This window comes from Daktulosphaira vitifoliae, unplaced genomic scaffold, assembly GCF_025091365.1.
Source record: "Daktulosphaira vitifoliae isolate Bord-2020 unplaced genomic scaffold, ASM2509136v1 Scaffold_2, whole genome shotgun sequence".
Lineage (NCBI taxonomy): Eukaryota > Metazoa > Arthropoda > Insecta > Hemiptera > Phylloxeridae > Daktulosphaira > Daktulosphaira vitifoliae.
Genome location: NW_026099573.1, coordinates 11,088,760 through 11,110,207, shown reverse-complemented (window position 1 = coordinate 11,110,207; position 21,448 = coordinate 11,088,760). Strand labels below are relative to the sequence as shown.

General features: G+C 26.6%; 2 protein-coding genes across 2 annotated transcripts; both read right to left on the bottom strand.

Moving 5' to 3' along the window:
• Nucleotides 1–1,556: 1,556 nt before the first annotated feature.
• LOC126897973 (chymotrypsin-like protease CTRL-1) lies at nt 1,557–12,843 on the bottom strand. Its single transcript, XM_050671921.1, has 6 exons — nt 12,249–12,843; nt 12,064–12,189; nt 7,166–7,367; nt 6,480–6,756; nt 2,234–2,358; nt 1,557–1,897 (listed from the first exon to the last, which is right to left on the bottom strand). The coding sequence occupies exons 1-6, from the start codon at nt 12,516–12,518 to the stop codon at nt 1,557–1,559; spliced, it is 1,341 nt and encodes a 446-aa protein (XP_050527878.1). The 5' UTR covers nt 12,519–12,843.
• A 225-nt stretch (nt 12,844–13,068) lies between these two features.
• Nucleotides 13,069–17,585, bottom strand: LOC126897510 (protein OPI10 homolog). Its single transcript, XM_050671186.1, has 3 exons — nt 17,301–17,585; nt 15,009–15,138; nt 13,069–14,119 (listed from the first exon to the last, which is right to left on the bottom strand). The coding sequence occupies exons 1-3, from the start codon at nt 17,349–17,351 to the stop codon at nt 13,692–13,694; spliced, it is 609 nt and encodes a 202-aa protein (XP_050527143.1). The 5' UTR covers nt 17,352–17,585; the 3' UTR covers nt 13,069–13,691.
• Nucleotides 17,586–21,448: the final 3,863 nt, after the last annotated feature.

Genomic DNA, 21,448 nt, shown 5'->3' with positions numbered 1-21,448 from the left:
AACAAGTAATACTAAATGCGTTACGTGGTATAGCTAAATCTGTGAATATTGCACAAATACCTCTCAACATTCATGACCTTCACAAAAGTTTTCTTCAGAAATACTTTTGTCTAAACGTATGACTCCAACACTATATAGTGCTAGGAATATTCGCAAAGTAGCCGTGTTCGGTAAGTAAAGCAATTGTTGGCGTTTTAAACCGAATCAAACGTGGTTTTAACACGCTTAGAACCGATAGGGTTGATGCTAAGAATACCAGAAAATATTTTGGAGAAAGTTTTCCCGAGCTTGACTGGGTGAAAATTGTCTAATTTATTATTGCCAGAAGCAGAAACAAGTATAGTAAAGGGACCAGTGTAGTGTAGTGGAAAGCATTCAGGAACATTGCGTTGCTTAATTGCTGATGTATAAGGAAAATCGACATAGAGCGAGTATATGTTTGAAGTTGGCCGGCAGGATGACTTCACAAAGATGACATATGAATTGCAATTCATGTTACTATTATAAGATTGGGGCCAATAGAAATTGATTTACGGTCAGATTTAGTGAATGTAGAATTTTTTGTGAAAAGGGTTTGTTGGAGATTAAGAACCTTGATTGCTTTTGTCAGAATTACGCGAATTATTCGTCGATATTTGTGGATTGAGTATTTGCAAAGTGCTTCTACAGCGCAGTGGTGCTGATCACCCCTCCCGGTTTAGATCTAGATTGCATCCAGAGACCAAGTAGACACCGTAAAGGCGAAACTCTGGTTTCTAAACGGGTAAAAAGACTGATAAACGCTCAAACAAAATAGTACTCTAAAAATGGGGGGATGACTTCAAACGTACACGTGATAAAGACGTTCGTGCAATACGACCGATAAATCGTAGCTATAATATTTATAATTCTTGTACCTTTTGAGTTAAATATTTTTTTGGTTTTGATTCATATTTTAAATGTTTTTTTATTTTGAAATAATTATAATGATCAACTCTTATTATATGTAGAGGAATATTTTAAATTAATCCTTTAACCACTAATGGATAAAATATGAAAAAAATCTGTTAATATTTGATTTGGTTCAACACATATTACGTTCATAGTTCACTTCTTTTTTAAATTTAATCAAATTTTTGTAAAAACTTTTTTTTAGAAAATATCATATTTATAATAAAAGAACTTTACATTTATTTTATAGTAAATAGGATTTCATGTGATATATAAAAAAGCTTCCTTCAAATTTAAATATTCATCCATAAGATATGTTTTAAAAAATATTTTACCTATACTACTACTAATCGGACTCGAAATAAAATTTTGTTTATATTAATACAATTTTGTTACAATGATTCTTTCCATATTTTATCAGAGTTCAAGTTCAAACTTAAGTTTGTATCATCTGACATAAGTCGACATAATATACAGAAAAAAATAAGGCTATGTACTTTAATTTTTATCTTTGTAACGATTTAAAAAAGGTAAATTTTTCTATTTTTATGATATCTCTAAAAATTGTCAAAATAACTTATGTTAATCTAGTTTTTAGTTACAGTTTTGATTTTTAGTATAAAAACTTACTCCTTAGTTTTACCAACGATCACTTTGTCAAAGCCCAAATTATAATATCCATCTTGAACTGTTAGACCATAAAACAAATTTAAAAGATTTATATGTTTTTCAACACTGTTAGCAACTATTTCTTTTTCCAGGTCTATTCCATACATGTTTTTTAAAACTGCTTTAACAGAATTTTTACTGCTATATGTAAAGGGGTGATTTATTTTGTCAAGTTCGGGTAATATTTTGCCTTCTATTGTTCTAGAAATTAATCCTTTAATACTCAACACTACTTTACTAGCTTTTTGTTCATCATTAATATCAACAGGATTTTTTATTGTCATTTTATACAATAGCCCTATTTGCAAAACCATACTTTTATAACCTGATTTATAATTCGAACCTATATAAATATTGGCATTATTTAAGAAAGTAGCGACGTATAACAATTTTAGAAATAGCCTATGTGATGTTTTTACTGTTTCCCGCAACTCATTAGAGCAATAAATGAAATATTCTTTATTTTTGTATTTTCTATATCTGTAACATAACTGAACAAAACTATTTAATAAATGTTTATATACTCTCAAATATTCAGTGTACATAAGAATTATTAAATCATTTATCTTTGATATTTTTTCATGAAAATTCTCGATATCAATTTCCGACAAAATATCTTCCATAATATAATAACGACATGTTTCTTCATCAAACCTGTATCCATACATCATATCTATATCCCATCCATTCTTTTGTTGACGAATAATATTGAAATCATTGATATACTTTCGTAATAATCGGTGTGGATCTGAACTTGAACTACAGAAAACCATCAAACTTTGATTTAAAATCCAAATATTATAAAAATTTAAAATGAAGAATCGAAATAACATTTTTTTGAGATTAATAATTAAAAATTTGAAGACATTATAAATCTGTAAAATAAATTTGTTATTAATAGTATAACGATACTAAAGAAATAATAATCGATAATGTTAATGTTCCATTTTATACAATTTTAATACATACAAATGAGTTTTGGGAGAAACACTTGGTTATTATTTTATTATTGCAATGATTACTTATGTGCGTAAATTTACACAATTTCGTTATTTAAGAAATTTCAAGGACAAAATTTTATATTTTAAAATGCGACTCAACTTTTAAAACTGATTATAAATATAAAATATAAATAAAAATCATAACTTAAAGAAATTCGATTCTACATAAAGTAATTTTTACATATCGTAATATGGCTATTGTATGGTCTGGCATTATATAATCCTCTTGATATTAATGATAAAGCTATTGCTAATAAATTAGTAGGAAGTGTTAGAAAATTTATTTCTATTAAAGTAGAGAAAAAAACATTAGTCGAAATGACCAAATAAATTATTCTGTGATATATCATATTGAACATTCAGTTAAAACAGCTTTAGTGGTCCAGAATAGTATAGACCTGACACAAGAAAGTAGCTATTATTTTTACATTGTATTGCAAATTCTTTTTCTATTAGAATATTAATTAAATGTCGAATGAAATACTTATTTATATTAGTTATATTCAATTACAATGAATATATGTAAATTGTAAAAAAACTAAACCGTCTAAAATTATACGAGAAGTTACCGTTAATAGTAAATTTATGAAAAACCCAAAATTTCGTTAAAATCACTTATTATATTTTTTGTATACATATCATAATAAAACGTTTCAATAGAAATATGAATCAGTGTAACTCTTGGTATTTAAACAGAATATACAATTGAAATATTTAGAACTATATTATTTTCCTATAGTTTTTAAATTATTAGCAATAACATGAAATATTAGTGGTGATAAAAAAGATATAATTGCAGATTTAAAATTAGCACAAAAAATTGAATAACGTGTTAGAAAATTTATTTCTAATACATTAGAGAAAATAACATTAGTCGAAATTAACCAAATATATTATTCTGCGATATATCATAAATAACATTCAGTTAATACAGCTTTAGTTTTCCATCATAATATAATCTGACACAAGAAATAGTTACTGAGACTATTAAAGAACATATAAGACATCATGGATATAACATCAAAGGGTCCATATTACAGGTTAATATCTTACTATAACAAAGAAATCAGACAATATAGCAAAAGAAACTAGGATAAAAATGAAAAAAATTGAAGATGATAAAAACTATAATGGTAATATTAATTATCTTTTAATGAGGTTGAGCTTCCAAAAATATTTGATACATTAAAATAATTTCCAGAAGAGAGAAATCAAATGCGGTGTCCAAAATATATAACTAGCCCTTTTAATTTACTATTTATAGAAATATAATGCTTTTAGTTTTAGTTTTATTACATTTGTCTTAATTTTTTTTTGGTTATCAATTCTTATTTTATAACGATCATTAGGTTCACTATGCGGATAAGAATATATTTCAAAAGTATCCCAGTATATGTTTTTTAATTATTCAATTTTTATAATTAAATTAATTTTTATCATCAATATTAGGAAAAATATTTTTTGCTTCGATGCGAAGCTGAAAAAGTATTGGTTTTACTATGATGTGTTTTTTTTTTTGGTGTCTGTTACCACTTTTTCTCAGCTCTCACCGAACGCATTTCTTAATAAAATTTTCTATTTAATGATGTTAATTTCAAACTTGTAATTGAGCTAAAAGTTATGGTAACACATTCAATTTTTTTTACTATAAACTTTCACAAAACTTTATCAAAAATTTTTCATCAACTTTAAAGAACCAAAAATAGGTTAAAAATGAAAATTTGGACTTATTATTTTTAACATATTATAAATCAAAATCAGTAATAATTTGAAAACAATTTTTTTTTCTTTTAATTGTTATTTTATATGTAATTAGTAATAATATAAAAAATTAGAAGTAATAAAAAAAGTCTAATTGCAAATTCGAAAAGTTGATTTAGAAAAGTATACTATTGCTTCTGATGAAAGTTCCTTGTAGTCCAGTGCATTTATTTATAGTAACAAACATTTTTTATTGAAAAGTATTGCATCAAGCCGTTTAAATTTTTATACACGTAAAAGAAAAGCAAAATATAACTTCTTTATTATTTTTATAATTTCTCCGTATAAATTACAATATTTAATTATTGAATATCAATTTCATACTAAATTTGATAACTATAATTAATGTTTATTCATATATTATATTTTAAAATCAAAGAACTACTAATCAGGATATAATTAAAGAAATAAGAGTTGATGTTGCTTTTGTAATCATCCACCAATTTCTTAGAATTAAACACTATCTACAGATTTGCATCAAAGCGTTTCTTATGATAGTGATTTTAATCAATGTCAGATATCATCTACACACGTGCCATCTATGCCTCGATACCACTGTGCTACCGTTTTTTAAATTAAAACTGTCATAACTTTTTAAAAAAATGAGTAAATCAACTGCCCACAGTGAGGGATTAAAAATGACAATATTAAATGTTTAATTTATGAATTATAATAGTTTGTATAATAAGCAAAATTCATAACTTATAGCACTGAAACGACTTAAAAATTAAAAAAAAAATTGTACCTGTTTTGACTTCTTTGAAATTTTTGTCTAATACGGTACTTAAATAGCTTTCAAACAAAAAATATGCAAAATAGTGCTTGAACTTGTAAATATACATGAAATTTTTTATTTTACTTATTGGATTTTGAAACAGTTTTATACATTACTTAAATAATCCTATAAAAAAAAAAAAAAAAAATGCAAATTTTAGAAGATATAAGCCTTTATAATGAGTACAAAAATATACATATTAGTCGATTGAGCTGATTTCTTCAGAATTTATCATTTAGTCAATTGCCTATCTAATGTTTTCATTATTTATGATCATAACGCGTATAATATTTTGCAGAATATTGCAAATTTACAAACAACAAAAAAATAGGTTATCAATTACAAGATATAGACTACGTAATGAACGTTTTACTAAACGAAATAGATGAACGGAAAGGTATATTACTAGATCCAAGTTTTCTAGTTGGTAGAGTAATATCTATGTAATATCATAAAAATTGATCAATTATGTTAACCAATATTTTTTAATTTAATACTGTTGACATTTATATACTTTATATTCGCAATAATTTATAATTTGAAGTAACAAAATAGAAAGTCTTAGGTAGGTTTGTTTCACAAACGTACCCGAAAAGAGAATATGACTTTGAAATAATGATTGATAAAAAATATGCTCGTTGGGCCAACTTCTTGGAAAACTAATTACTAACTTAGTTTTTAATAGCGTTTCATCATATCAAATTTATTTCTCTTCAATGTTTGATAATGTTTCAAAAATCTAACTTATTTAAACTTATGTCAAATTAAAACTAATAGATTAGCTAGATTTTAAATTAGATCTTACTAGAAGATGATGAATGAAAATCTATTCGAAATCTCGGTTTTTAGCAGTTATTGGGTATTGAAGCCTGATTAATGTATATGATTAAAAAAATAAAAACATTCTGGTGACTTGCCACAATGAGTAATATAATTATTAGTGGATATGTTAAATTTTAGCTTCGATGCGAATCTGAGAAGGTGTCAATTTAACTATGATGAAATTCACGATGTTATTTTCAATTAAACTAGATACGATAAAAGTATAGAATTTAATATTAGCAATTGATTTAAATAGTTTTCATATTTTAGACTTATATCTTTCATATTATAATTATCTCTTATATTTTTTCAAGATTATTCGAATCTCAAATGCACAACTATGAACATTTTTTAACTTAACCGGTTTGTTAATTTATACAGCTTCCTAATTTGAATATATAACTTTACTATTAATTATATTCATTTTTTTATCGATCCTAAATCATATTTTCTTTTAAAATAAATTGAGTATATATTGATTTACAGTTTTAAAAATGCAAATATGTAAAATAATTTTAAACGATTTTAATGAAACTGCTGGATTGTATTCATAGTCATATTCATACTCATCATCATCTGGTTTAATGATATTGAAAATCCACTCCTTGAACATGTATAAAAACAAATGTCTTGTTTGTACATCTGGATCACCGCATACCGTAAAGTTGCCAGTTACAAAATTAAAGCCATCTTTGACAGAACCGTACTGCTTGCCGTTGCAGATTAAAGGTCCTCCACTATCACCCTGACACACCATTTTCTTATTAGGCCTTGCGCACACGTAAAATTTCCATTCGTCTATAGTTGTAATACACAAGCTTGTGGTAAAATTAAATAAATAACACATAAAACGTTTATAAATAAGTATAGCATTCTTTTGGTATGATTCTTGTGAAAATCTAATGAACAACCTAAATACAGAATAGGTTTGAACGAGACCGCCCACGCGAATAAACATTTTGTTGGAAAAATTACAAATATCTAAATTATTGTGAAATTCAGCAGATTCTCATCGAATTGTTTAATATGATAATAATTATTGCCAGATATATTTTATACTTATCCCAACTCTGCCACGACCTCAAAGTGCTGGGTTTTTTTAAGTTTAGTTATGAGAATAAAACTTTTTATATCTTTTACTTAATAATAAAGGAAGATCAAACTTGATTTTTACTACATTATTATGATAAATATTATATTTTCTAACCGTCATTCATAAAATGATGACATGCTGTTTTGCCATAACCAGCCAAAACATTGGCTTGGTATCCGTCTTTATCTGGCGACTTCTGAGTTTCCATTCTCCCGAAACCAATCACAACGCACGGTAATGTCTTGTCATTTTCAAATTCTTCTGGCGTACCTGCTATCTCTACAAACTCGGTAAAACCTTCATACTCGCTTTCAATCTATGAGCATATACAAAGTTGATGTTATATACTATGTGGTTAAGTTTAAGATTAAAGTAAAAGGAAAACAACGTGTAAATAAGAATGTCTTTGGTCAACAAGAAATTTTCGTTAGAGATGTAAATAAATATTTCCTGACTGATTTCTCCCGCTAATTGCAAATCTGTAATTAGATTTTTTCCAGTACCTTCATTTTGTATAAACTGAATAGTAAAAACCGGCTAGTAAGACATTAAAAAAAACGGTTTTTTTTTTAAATGATAATTGATATCGATTGGTTTTTAAAACTACACCCAGAGAAAAACCTCGATCTATATAATAAATTCATTGTTCAATTTGATAAATATATCATTACTATTGAATCAATGATATATTTATCAATATGATATTTTTTTTTCTTGTCTTGAACAATAATTATTTATAAGAATAGTTATTTTGTTCGTATTAATAAAACATTATCATAAACCCTTGATAAAATTTCTCTTTCAATTTTGATTGAGGTTTTTCTTTGGGTGTATACAAGTGATTTGTGTAAAAGTTTGAGTCAACATAGCATGTTTTATTTTTATTTTTAATTTTAAATTTCTTTTGCGACATCGAATTTTTTTAAACTTTTTAATATAATTTTTTGTCGATTAGACTAAGTAAAAAGTTTATATTAATCATGAGATTAAAATCTTTGTTGCTTTTTAATATCATACAAAAAATGACCACATATTATGTCGTAAAATTTCGATATTTAATGTACATTTTAGCGTTAAATAAATATTTACAATTATTATATCTTAATTAAATTGTTCATAATTTTAAAATCGTTCAAAAAAAAATTTAACATAAAAATTAATAGAATAAATATTATAAAAATATGGTTATATTTTTATTCTCAATTATTTAAATTTTACCAATTGTTGCAGCGAAATTGGGATTGAAAATAGTGAGGTAACATAATATGTTAATAAATAATTGAAAAACAACAAATCATACGCCGTTTTAAGTATTTTTCAATAACAAAAATTATACATATAAAACATAACTATGTATGTCCAATAACTAACATCATAACTTCCTTGTTCCTTCAAATAAAAAAACTGTTATAGGGACCTTTTTCTCTAACGTTAATGCCACGAGACACTTTGTTAGTTTGCACAACAAAACTGAATTACGTAACTACTAGAACACAAAATAATTATTTTAAGAGTTTTGAGCATTTTAAGCGACACGTTTAAATTCGTTATATTCGCTGATATACGAAAATACCAGTAGTAAAATAGAATTTATATTTCTAGTAGGTCTCAAGTAAGCTTATATTTTTTAAACACCCAAAAAAATTAAAAACGATATATTAATAATAATATTTGACCAAAAATTAAATAACAGAGGCAGTTTTTAATTTTTTGATCAAAATACTAAAATCACGTTGAGCGACCAGTAAAATTTTTTTTAAAAATCTCAAATTTACACAAAATGTCTATTTTAATGTATAAAATGAAGTTAAAACAACGGTTCTCGTTAAAATGTAGAATTTTGATCCATCCTAACGTGTATAATACACGAGGGTAAATCCAAATCAAATCATCCAAATCGTTGCGCGACCACTTTATTTTTAGCTTCGATGCGAAGCTGAGAAGGTATTAATTTTACTATGATGCGTTTTTTTTTTTTTTTTTTTTTGTCTGTGAACGCTCAATCTCAGCTCTCGCTGGACCGATTTTGATGAACAATATGTCAAAAGATCACAAATCGTATCTAGTCGAAGACATTACCCTCAAAAATTGAAAAAAATTCCCTTGTTCCCCGCAAACGGGGGAAATCCCCCCAAAAATTACAAATTTAAAAATCGCTAATTTTCGATACTTTTTCAATTTTTTTTACTTAAAAGTGCCATAACTTTTTTAAAAATGATTGAATCAATATAATTTTTTTTTTTATAAATACCTTAGATATTTACCTATCATTTTATATATTTTTGTGAACATTTGACCCTTTAACAGCCCACAGAAAGGGTTTCAAAATGGCAACTTTTTTACAAAAAATTAACTTTTTCAACTTAATTTTTGAAAATGATCCGGAAAGACTGACACTTTTATATATACCTTAAATTAAAGCTAATGTAATATACTTTGATTTGAAAAAAAAAAATTTGACCTCTGGACTTGTCTTCATGGTGAAAATGACTACCGTATGCAAAAATATGCTATTTTTTTGAAAAAATTCTTGATATTATATTTTACATTTTTTAACATTATAATGCTATAACTTTTTAAAAAATGCATGAATTAATTCTATTCTTTAACAATAAATACTTTATATATACCTCTTTCATTCGACATACTTTTTTTTTAAATCAGACCTTTTCCCTTTATATAGGGGGGGGTGCAAACCTTTTCAAATGCGTATAGAAAGTAGAACTTTTTCAACATAACTTTTGAAAATGTTCCGGAAAGACTGACACTTTTATATATATCTTAAATTAAAGCTAATGTAATATACTTTAATTTGAAAAAAAAAATTTGACCTCTGGACATGTCTTCATGATAAAAATGACTACCGTATTCAAAAATTTGCTATTTTTGTGTTAAAATTCTGGGTTTTGTATTTTATTTTATTTTAAAATACCGGACAAGGGGAGTACAGATTTTCATAAATATTATATAAATAAAAAATTAATATAGCATAGAAAGTTAACTTATTTAAATTTGTTTGCTTCTTTTAAGTCGAGAAAAATAACTTTGAAATTTGAACTTGCTTAAATAGCCAATTTTTTCAATCGACGGTATCGACGTACAGTTGCCGAGTTGGTAAAATTATGTTTTACACGCTTGGGGTACGAGGTTCCTCCCGCGTATGGCAATGAATTTTTTGCAATTCTTTTTAATTCTTTTTAAGTTAGTATAAATTTTTAACTCGTTTGATTTTTATCTCATTTAAATTCAATAACTTCAATAAAGATCAAGGATCCCATCACTTTAGTCGCTCCTTGTAAGAAGAAATTTCTTATTCGTATTAAAATTATTTTACTATATTTTAAGTTTTAGCTTCGATACAAAGCTGAGAAGGTATTATTTTTACTATGATGCGTTTTTTTTGTGTCTGTTATCACTTTTTCTAAGTCTCCCTGAACCGATTTCTTTCAATAATAAGTCAAAAGATCACAAATCGTATCTAGTCGAAGACATTACCCTCAAAAATTAAAAAAATTTCCCTCGTTCCCTGTAAATGGGGAACCCCCCTAAAAAATTACAAATTAAAAAATCGCTAATTTTCGAAGTTTTTTTAATTATTTTTACAAAAAACATATCAATATAATTTTTTTTATAGATGCTTGATATCTTTAGCTATTATTTAGTATATTTTTTTTATAAATTTAACCCTTTACCAGCCCACAGGGGGGATTCAAAGTGACAACTTTTTTATAAAAAAATTACTTTTTTAACTTAATTTTTGAGAGTGTTCCGGAAATACTGACACTTTTATATATATTTTAAATTAAAGCCAATGTAATATACTTTATTATGGAAAAAAAAATTTCGGAATTTATTTTATCTTCACGGTGAAAATGGTTACCGAATGCTATTTTTGTGTGAAAATTCTCGATTTTGTATTTTACATTTTTAACTTTATAATGCTATAACTTTTTGAAAAATTTATGGATCAGCACAATTTTTTTATGAGAAATAATATTTTTTAATAATCTCTCTTTCATTCGACATAGTTTATCTTAATCAGGATATTAATAAGGAAATAGCAGATTATGTAACTTTTGGAATAATTTACCAATTTTTTAAAAATAAACACAAATTTTGAACTTGTAAGATTTATAGAAGGGATACTGTCTCAGGAGGAGTGGAGGGACCCCCCCACAAACTTTTCATAAGAAACATATTATGGAAAATGATACAAGGACCCAAAATTGTTGGCCCCTCCAATAAACATTTTCTGGCTACGTGCCTGGCAACAACTTTGGATGATTTGATATGGATTTAACCACGAGGGATTATAAGAACCAGTAGTTTCAAATCGTTTCTTTACATTGTTGCTATTTATAGATACACAGTTTTTAAATTATAGCTTTATCGAAAATTGTGCTAAAAGTAGTTTATGAGTTTACAATAATGCGAATTAACAATTATGATTACATCATTCGACCATCAAAACAGAAAGTCTACTCGTTAATAAAGTAAACAAATGTATCTGTAAAGAGGAGAATCCTAAAGAAATAATTAGATACCGGTTAGTATAATCCCTCGTATACTAAAAATGAATTTAAATAACAAAATTCGAAACTTTAAAATGTCAATTTAATAAACGGTTGAAGTTATAATGAAAATTAAAACACCATGTTATGTTACCAAAAAAAAAAAAACACAAACATTTTATTAAAAATGTGTGTTTGCTCATTCGAAAAACAAAGTTTATACGCCCTTATGGCATGCCTCAAGGTGTAAGGAATGAACTCGGAAAGTGTAACTCGAGAATAATACGTAACAAATATGAATAAAAAAAAAAAAATGATTTTTTTCTGCGAACAATTGAGATGGTAACGATAAAAAGAAAATCACTCTGTATAATTGGACTCGACGCAAAATCATCTCGTTTGCGTCCATAAAACCCGAGTAGAGTTAAAATTTTTTTTTATATTTCACCGGCCCACGTTCACACAGATTACTGTGCTGCGTCGACCGTTTTGTTCTCTTACTTCTAGTAAACTTATGTCCGGCACGTCATTGGTCCCGTTGATGTACTTCTCGTGCTGATATATAGTTTTGACTTGTTTGCGGAGCGTGTTGTCTTGCCACGACTTGTAGTAATGACCGCGAACCACCTGTTTTCATACGCTTCGAATTAGACACGACAACGGCGTTGAACGCGGATTCGACAAACCTCCATGTTAGACGGCGACATGTTGTCCGTACAGTGCGCGGCCGTCAGCACAAACACCGGGTTGATCAGGGACCCGGTACAAGTGTGAGCGCCCAACTGACCGCGGGCTATTACGTGCATTACGTACGGGTACTTTACGCTGTCGTATATTTCGCCGTTGGCCACCATTCCCTCCGAGTCGTTTGGAATCGTGTTGCCACATCCTGCGCCGCCAATAAACATTATTATCCCGAAAAGCCACGGTGACGTACATATTTCCTCCATGATCATCACAGTAAAAATACCACCAGCGCGTTCTTTCCGTTTTTACAACGCCATTATTTTTTAAACAAACAACAATTTTCATAGAACATTTCCCGTTGCAGTTTTTTCTTTTCCCTCGCTATACTAAATAGCGTGTATAAAAATTATCAGCCAATCATTATTTATTAATCTAATATTAGCGGAGACCACTTTGGAATTATGAAGTATTAAAATGAATTTTTTTTTAATGTTTTCATACAAACCATTTATTAATGTTTTCCGTTAATTAGATTTTGTTAAATTGAGTTTTCTATCGAGAACAAAATTTGATATTTTATTTTTTAAAAATCATTTTACGATTATTTTTCAAACATGTGTTTCAATTAGTTTAATAGTAACGTATTAAAATAATTTCAACTAGATATAATTACATAATAATGATCAAATAATTTGTATAAATAAAATTTTAGGAAAAGTTTTCAATTAGGCTTTAAGAACAAACATTTAACACAAAACCCTAAAAATTTTTAAATAATTCAATAAAGATAATTTCTAAACAAAATAGTACACGGTCATATTGGAAAGTAAATATTTTATTACTAAAATTTAACGTGATAAGATGATAAAATACAAGTATTATAAGCTTCGACTAGAAAGTTTAATGATATGTTTATTGGGATGGTCCAGAATTATAATTTTATTTTTACTTTTATAGTTTTTAGTGTTTTTGCACCAAAATAAGAATCTATTACAGCAATACAAAAAAAAAAAATTAAAATTCTAAATTCTCTTAATATTTACATACATTAGGGTAGAATACTCTGGATTGACTATAAATTAGACTAAATCGATTACTTATATATACCAGATATTAAGAAAAAGGCTAAAATAAAACAACTTTTGTAGCTATGGAGAATCAGCTTAAGTTTGAATTTAAAAATTTTATAACTTTAATTTAAGTTATTATGTCTATAAAGTGATAATATTACAATGACAAATTTCAACAAATATGTATCATTGATCATTTGTTTGGTGGAGAAAATAAAAGGACATATATTTGCATATCTTATTATGTATTAAAAAATAATTTAACAATAATAAAAAAATAGAAATATCATTTTTTGAACACACTTTTTTTAGTAACATTGAAAAAAACTTCATTTATTTTTAAGCTTATTAATTATTGATATGATATATAATTTACGATTTCCAAAAATTAGGGTTCAGACTCATTTTGCGTTCAAAATTTTCATACCACTTTTGTATAGTAGTTAAGGGTACTACTGGAGGTTGTTGTGGTCCAACTTCGATTGCATAACTACTAACATAATTAAAAAGGTTTTGAACCATTTTTTGAGTGAATTCAATAAATGTTGATACATTTTGTACAGGTTCTGTATTGGCCACTTGTGCTTCAATATCAATCAAAGGTTCAATTGAGATACCAATCTGAGCATTTATTGTAACTGATGGAAATAGACTAAATGCATTTGATGGTTCGTTAACTAAATCTACATGATGTTTTTTAAGATTTGAAAGTTTGTAAATTGCAGATGGTTTTTGATTGGACAATATACCCAATAATTGCCAGTTTGGTCTTGCATGATCATCGGGCCAGCTAAAGTACACTGAAATAAGTATAGCATTATTATAAATAGTTAATCAAAATAATTAAAAGTTTGTATAGAAACTTATTATTAAGAATTATTATTATTTTTACAGGAATCAACTTAATTTTTTTTCTATTACAGTAGACATGCTTATAATAACATAAATTGGGTTTTTTATTAGTTCAGGATGAGAAGAAGTTTTCAATTTTATTAATTATTAAATTTTTTTAAGTGAATAAAAGTAATGTGTTAGTAATCCTGTTATAAATGTTTTTTAAACTAAGTTTAACTATATGTTATATACATTACTTAAAAATATATTCATAATTAAACCAAGAATGATGTCTATTTATATCTTTAACATTAAAGTTAACATGTTTTATGTCAAACCGAGTTTCTTTTAATAAACCAAAAAATTAAGACATACCAATTAAGTATTATAATTTTTTTATTTTAAAATATTTATTAACACCATGTTTCTTAAACAAAACAAATCTAAAATACCAGCCAATTATCAATTACTTTTAAAACACTATCAATTGAAGCAATCACATGGTAAAGATACTAGATTAAATTTTTAAAGAAAAATAACTGTTTGAAAAAACCTAACCATGTAGACTTATGACAACTATATTTTTGTTTTCAACATAATCTTTTACTTTATAAGGTAATTAATTTTGGTAGATTATTAGGATATGTATTCACCACATATTCCAATAACAATAAAAAATTCATTTTTTTTATTCAATATTTTTTTTTATGATATTGCCTTAAGTTTTGATAGTTTTTAAAATTTTATTTTCTATTATAAATCTCCCTAAAATTAAATAGTTTATTAAATGTTATTAATAAGGGGAACTTAATTTAGTTGTTGATACACTTATATAATCATAGTTAAACATTTTACCAAATCCAGCAGTTCCTTCAGGAAATGGAATCAAACCAGTTAAGAATACACAAATGTAATTAACAGATTCAGCTGATGGAATTGTTATCATTAGTTTAGTTTCTTCAATACATTCAAAATCAGTACGCACCTTTTAAAAAAAAAATTAATTAATTCATAAGTTATTGAATTAAGTCCTATGATACTTAAATGTGAACCTACAATTTATTTTGAACAAAAACTTTATAATATAAAGTTAGTAAAATTAAAATATTATAATTTTATAGTTTTTCATATTTCACAGTTTTTAAAAATGTTTTTTTTTTTCAATACATTACATGATAAATTATACTTGTAATATATTAAAACAAGTGCTGACTGAGATACTGAAAAAGTTTTTAGGATTTTATTTATGGTTTTATAGAGCATTTTTTTTTTAAATTTTTGATCATTCAACAAAAACAAATTTATAATTTTTAGCATATTACCTTTATTTAGTTAAAATATAAAAACAACTAACCAGCAAATCTATCCTAAACATAGTCCATATCTTCAATGCCATGCTCAGACTTTCTCATTTCCCCCCACTTTGGAAACTATCAACAATCATAGTAGTGCCGAAACCAGGTAAACCTAAAAATTTAACTTCTTCTTATCGTCCAATTAGCCTTCTCCCTACCTTGGGAAAAANACCAGGTAAACCTAAAAATTTAACTTCTTCTTACCGTCCAATCAGCCTCCTCCCTACCTTGGGAAAACTATTTGAAAAACTACTATTAAAACGTCTTCAAAATATTTCAGAAATAAAAAACATCATCCCCCACTCTCAATTCGGATTCCGTGCAAATCACTCTACAATACACCCACTCCATCGTATCACCGATGCTATCTCCTCATCTCTTGAACAAAAAAAATACTGTTCAGGTGTCTTTTTAGACATAGCCCAAGCTTTCGATAAGGTATGGCACGAAGGGTTACTTCACAAGCTAAAATCAAACTTCCCAACACCATACTACTTAATATTAAAATCTTACCTAGACCAACGTTCTTTTCAAGTAAATATAAACAACACACTTTCTAACCATTTCACTATAAACGCCGGAGTTCCCCAAGGCAGTGACCTATCCCCCCTTTTATACTTAATATACACAGCTGATATACCTACATCTAACTTCACAATCTTAAATACTTTTGCTGACGATACAAGCATATTAGCATCAGACGCTGAACCCTTGATAACAAATTTCAAACTCCAACACCATCTCAATCTTTTAGAAAAATGATTTACCGAATGGAAAATTAAAGTAAATACAACCAAATCAAACCACATCACCTTTTCTCTTCGACCAGACATCTGTCCACCAGTCAAACTTTACAACACTTTACTCCCCCAAAATAATAAAGTAAAATACTTAGGCCTCATTTTTGACAAACGACTAACTTGGAAAGACCATATAACTGAAAAAAGAAAACAATTAAACACCCGACTCCATCTACTTCGCCCTCTCTTACGTTCCAAACTTAATCTAAAGCTAAAAACACTCATCTATAAAACTCTTCTCTTTCCACTATGGTTTTATGGTATTCAAATCTGGGGCTGTGCCGCTCCATCCAACATCCAAAAAATCCAATCCTTTCAATCCATTTGCCTACGAACACTCACCAATTCCCCTTGGTACGTCCCTAATAAAACTCTCCATTCAGATCTTCAAATTAGTTATGTTAACAATATTGCCAAAACTGCTTACCTAAAACTTCATAACAAATTAAACTCTCACCCAAACCCTAATATTCAATACCTCTATTCAAAACACATCCCCGACAATCCGCCAAGAAGATTAAAAAGAAAATGGTGTAGAGACCTCTTATAGAAAAAAAAAAAAAAATGAAATCAAAAAACAAAATTCAAAGTAGGTAGTTCTATTGGGTGCCCCCCTACTGCATGCTATTCAAGTCATATTGTAATTTTTTTTTTTACTACTGTTAACCCATTTACGGTTGTGCATATATTTTGTATAGATGTAAATTTTATAAAGTTATTTGAATAAAAAAAAAAAAAAAATATATATATAAAAGACAATACTCTACTGACTTTTGAATTATACACGCCCAAAATTTGAGTCTAGAGAACTCAGGGGGAAATTTTTATTTGCCTACCCTGCTACTCTACACTTGGATTAAAATAATGTAGAACAAGAAATGCTATTTTAAAGTTTAATTATAAAAGAAATGTTTGAACAAATGTACAAAAGAAAAAAGTGAATATCATTAATGAAATATACAATGTAAACAAAATGATTTTTTAATACATACCAAACGTCCACTAACTAATAATCCAAACATACTTTGTGCTGGGTCAGCCATGTTTATATTATATTCTTATTAATAATTATTGTAAAATATGTTATAATATTCTTACTCTATTACATATGAAGTCGTTAAATAAAACACTTATTTACATTAAATGTAACATAATTTTATACAATATAAAACAGAAAATTATCCCTCGCTTAAATTTAGAATTTTAACTAGATTAATAATAGTAAATATTTTAACGTGTTTATTTTTTTAGTTAGACTATGAATTTTAACAGATATTATTTGTACTGAAATTGTTTATGATAACCGGCGTCGATTTATCATTGCTGTAGATGTAATACTATTGTGCGATTGGCTAATTATGTTGATAAGAAAGTGTTTGCTCTAAAAATCTCTTTCGAAATTCATCTAGAACATTAAGAAAACATTAGAGAATAGTCATTGTAATCATCTGTGATTATTTCCAAAATCTGACATGGTCGGTTTACTCATTTTCTAGGAAAGCTAAAATAGTTGAAAAGTTTTATGGTTTCTTAAGCAATGTTTTTAAAAGTGAAAAAAAACCATTTTGATAAGATTTTCAAGAAAAACCGAACCCAACCGCAAAAAACTGAATAATTTAATTCAGTTGTTAGAAAAGTTTAGATGATATCTGATAATGATTAAACAAATTCACTACCTAAAAAACGCTTCCATGTCAATCTGTAGATAGTGTATAATTTTTATACAAAAAAAACTATAAATTACTAAGTATGTATACATATATTTAACTTTTAAAAAACTAATATTCAGGATATAATTAAGGATATAGGAGTTAATGTTGCTTTTGGAATATTCCATCAATTTCTTATAATTATTTATTATGTACAGAGTTACATCGAAGCGTTTCTTATGAAAATGATTTTAATCACTTTCAAAATTTATCTATACTAGTCCCAACTATGCCACGTCCCAACAGTACTACCGTTTTTTAAACTTATAGTAAGTAACATATGTTGCATACTAGAAGTTAAATTGAACGTATAGTTTTTATTGAGGAAAGATCATGAATTTTCTAAAGATGCATGTTTTTTTTTACTTTCCTTATATAGATAATACTTTATTTTTATTTTTAAATCTTAATAAGGTTATTATCTTGAGAATTTATTAGTTATTTCCTTATAATCATTGGTATTATTTTATATGTTATTTTTTATAATACATGTTATTTCGTTCTAAGAATTCTGATAGAATAAGTGTAGAATAATTTTTTTTACAATCGTTGATTGCGCAGTCAACGAAAGTAATTCGATGCTTAACAGATAACATAAACTAAAAACAATCCAGGATCTATAGTACGCGATAAAAAAAGTTAATACTATAATAGTAAACATTTTTTACCTCTTATTTTATTCATATTCAAGCTCTAATTAATTAAAAAAAAAATTCTTACTTGATATTACTTTATCTCTTAATAATATTACTACCAAAAAATGAACTTGCATTAAAATATCACTTTCTTTATTCTGCTTATATTTTTCAAATTTGTATTTATGAAATAGCCAAAGGACTATACAAGATATACAGACAGGATAATTATAGATTCTTATTCCCTTTTACATGTACTTCTAGAAGTTATTGATACATAATCCATCTTTATATTTTATATTCAACAGGGTAGAAATTTCAAGCCTTATTAAATTGAAGGTTATTCATTTAAAATATTTTATGCTGTCTTAAACATCAGATTCATTGTATTTTTAAATAGCGATTCAGTAGTAGGATAATATCAGTTAAAAAATTAAAGAATATAATATTTTTTAGCATTACAATATTTTCCTCAGGTATCGAGCGGAAAACAGCGTAGCATATTCAGTACATTATACTATTAGCATATTTAATGGTACACTGAATGTTTTGCAACAATTTAGTTCTGGTAAAAAAATAGTAACAGTAGAAGGACGAAATAACATGAGTAAGTACACTCATTTCTCGAGAGTAAGGTGAAGGTCCTAAAAAAAAAACATAATTTGATTTAGTTGTTTTTGTCAGTTTAAAAATAATTAATTAACATTTATCATAAAATGTTGGATGTTATAATTAAAGTATAGTATAAGAAAGTACTAATAGTAAGTTATTTTTTATGCGAGTTCGTTTATAAAGAAAGGTCTTTAAATTGTCATCGGTCATTAAACGCAACACTTGAATTTAAGCTTAATAAGGCTGTTATCTGAATGAATAACTTAGTGTTATTGTACATTAAGCAATCAGTATATCAATGTTTTATTGAAACACGCATATGTCTCACAAACAGATAAGGAAATCATTACATTGCAGGAATCGGAGAAAAGGATGTACTCAATTTTGAATAAAACAAGCATTGCTCATTCATTTATTTTGTAATCACATTATTCTATTAAATGAAACAGGTGTGGTTGGGTGATTATCATAGGCTGCATGTAGCAATATTTATATGTGTCATATGACATGACAATTTTTCGAAGATGGATATTTACTTGTTTAAACAATAGTAATTAAGACTTTAAATCAACTTTTAAACTAAGAATTATTAAGGTGAAATTTTTATGAATATTAATTAGAATTATTTTTTATGATTGTCATGATTGTATTACAGAAAGTTTTATTTTAATCAATGGTAATTTGTAAAACAAATATTTTTTTAAGTGTATTAGTCTTTATCTAATTATAGCTTATTAATAATTGAGTAAATACTTACAGAACCAAATATGAAAATGATAAAAAAATGCTTTAAAGAATATCCTTGGTCAGGATCTGCGCTAATTTTATTTAGCTTTGATGCAAAGCTGAGAAGGTATTAATTTTACTATGATGTTTTATTTTTGTGTCTGTTACCACTTTTTCTCAGCTCTCACCGAACCGATTTCTTTCAACAATACGTCAAAATATCACAAATCGCATCTTGTCGAAGAAATTACCTTCAAAAATTGAAAAATTTTCTCTCAATTCCTGTAAATGGGAGAAATCTCCGAAAAAATTTTCGACATTTTTTCAATTTTTTTTATTTAAAACTGCCATAACTTTTTTTAAAAATGACCAAATTAATATTATTTTTTTTTATAGATGCACGATGTTTTTATATATCATTTGGTAAATTTTTTTTAAATCGGACCATTTCCCTTTATACAGGGGGGGTTCAAATCTAAAAAATGCAAATAGAAAAAAGAACTTATTCATCTTAACTTTTGAAAGTGTTCCCGAAATACTGACACTTTTATATATGCCTTAAATTAAAGCTTATGTAATATATTTTATTATGAAAAAAAATTTTTGGACTTTATTTTGTCTTTAGGGTGAAAACAAAAATCAAAGTTAATAAAAATAAGAAATAATATTTATATCCCTCTTTCATTCGACATACTTTATCTTAATCAGGAAATAAATAAGGAAATAGCAAATCATGTAGCTTTTGGAATAATCCACCAATTTTTGAATATTAAATACTCTACAGATTTGCATCGAAGTGTTTTTTATGATAGTGATTTTCATCACTGGTAGATATCATTATACTTGATCCAACTATGCCACATCCTCACTGTGCTGGGATTTTATGAATAGAAAACAATTAGACAATTTTTTGAAAATTTAATAATATTTTCCTATTTTAAATTTGTTTCAATTACACTATATAACAATAATATAAAAAATAAATGAGACGGACTTAGAACGCCATCAAAACATTAAGGTAATTCGTTGTAATGTCTTAATTTAATTTTAATGTCTAATTTTAAGGTTTGAATTGAGTATTTTAAATATTAGAACAGTATTTCTTAATCTTTTTAACATAACGACCCCCAATTAGATTTTAATATTTTTGTGATCTCATCATAGGCGTTATCATAAATCATATATAAATCATATTTTCGTGACCCTTAAAAGCTAGTCGTTTGAGAAAAATTGTTGTAGTAGAATACTAATAAACCTAGACGCAGAGCCTAGTTAAAGACCTTTATTTGTAAATAATTTTTCTATTAAAATTTATAGATGCAATTAGAAAAAGCTTTTTCGCGGTGCTACATTAATTTATGGTCATCCATAATTTTTATTGAATAACAGTTCATAAAAACCTATACCTCGGAAAACTCTTAATTGTTGCTTATACAAGATTCAAATATCATTAAAATT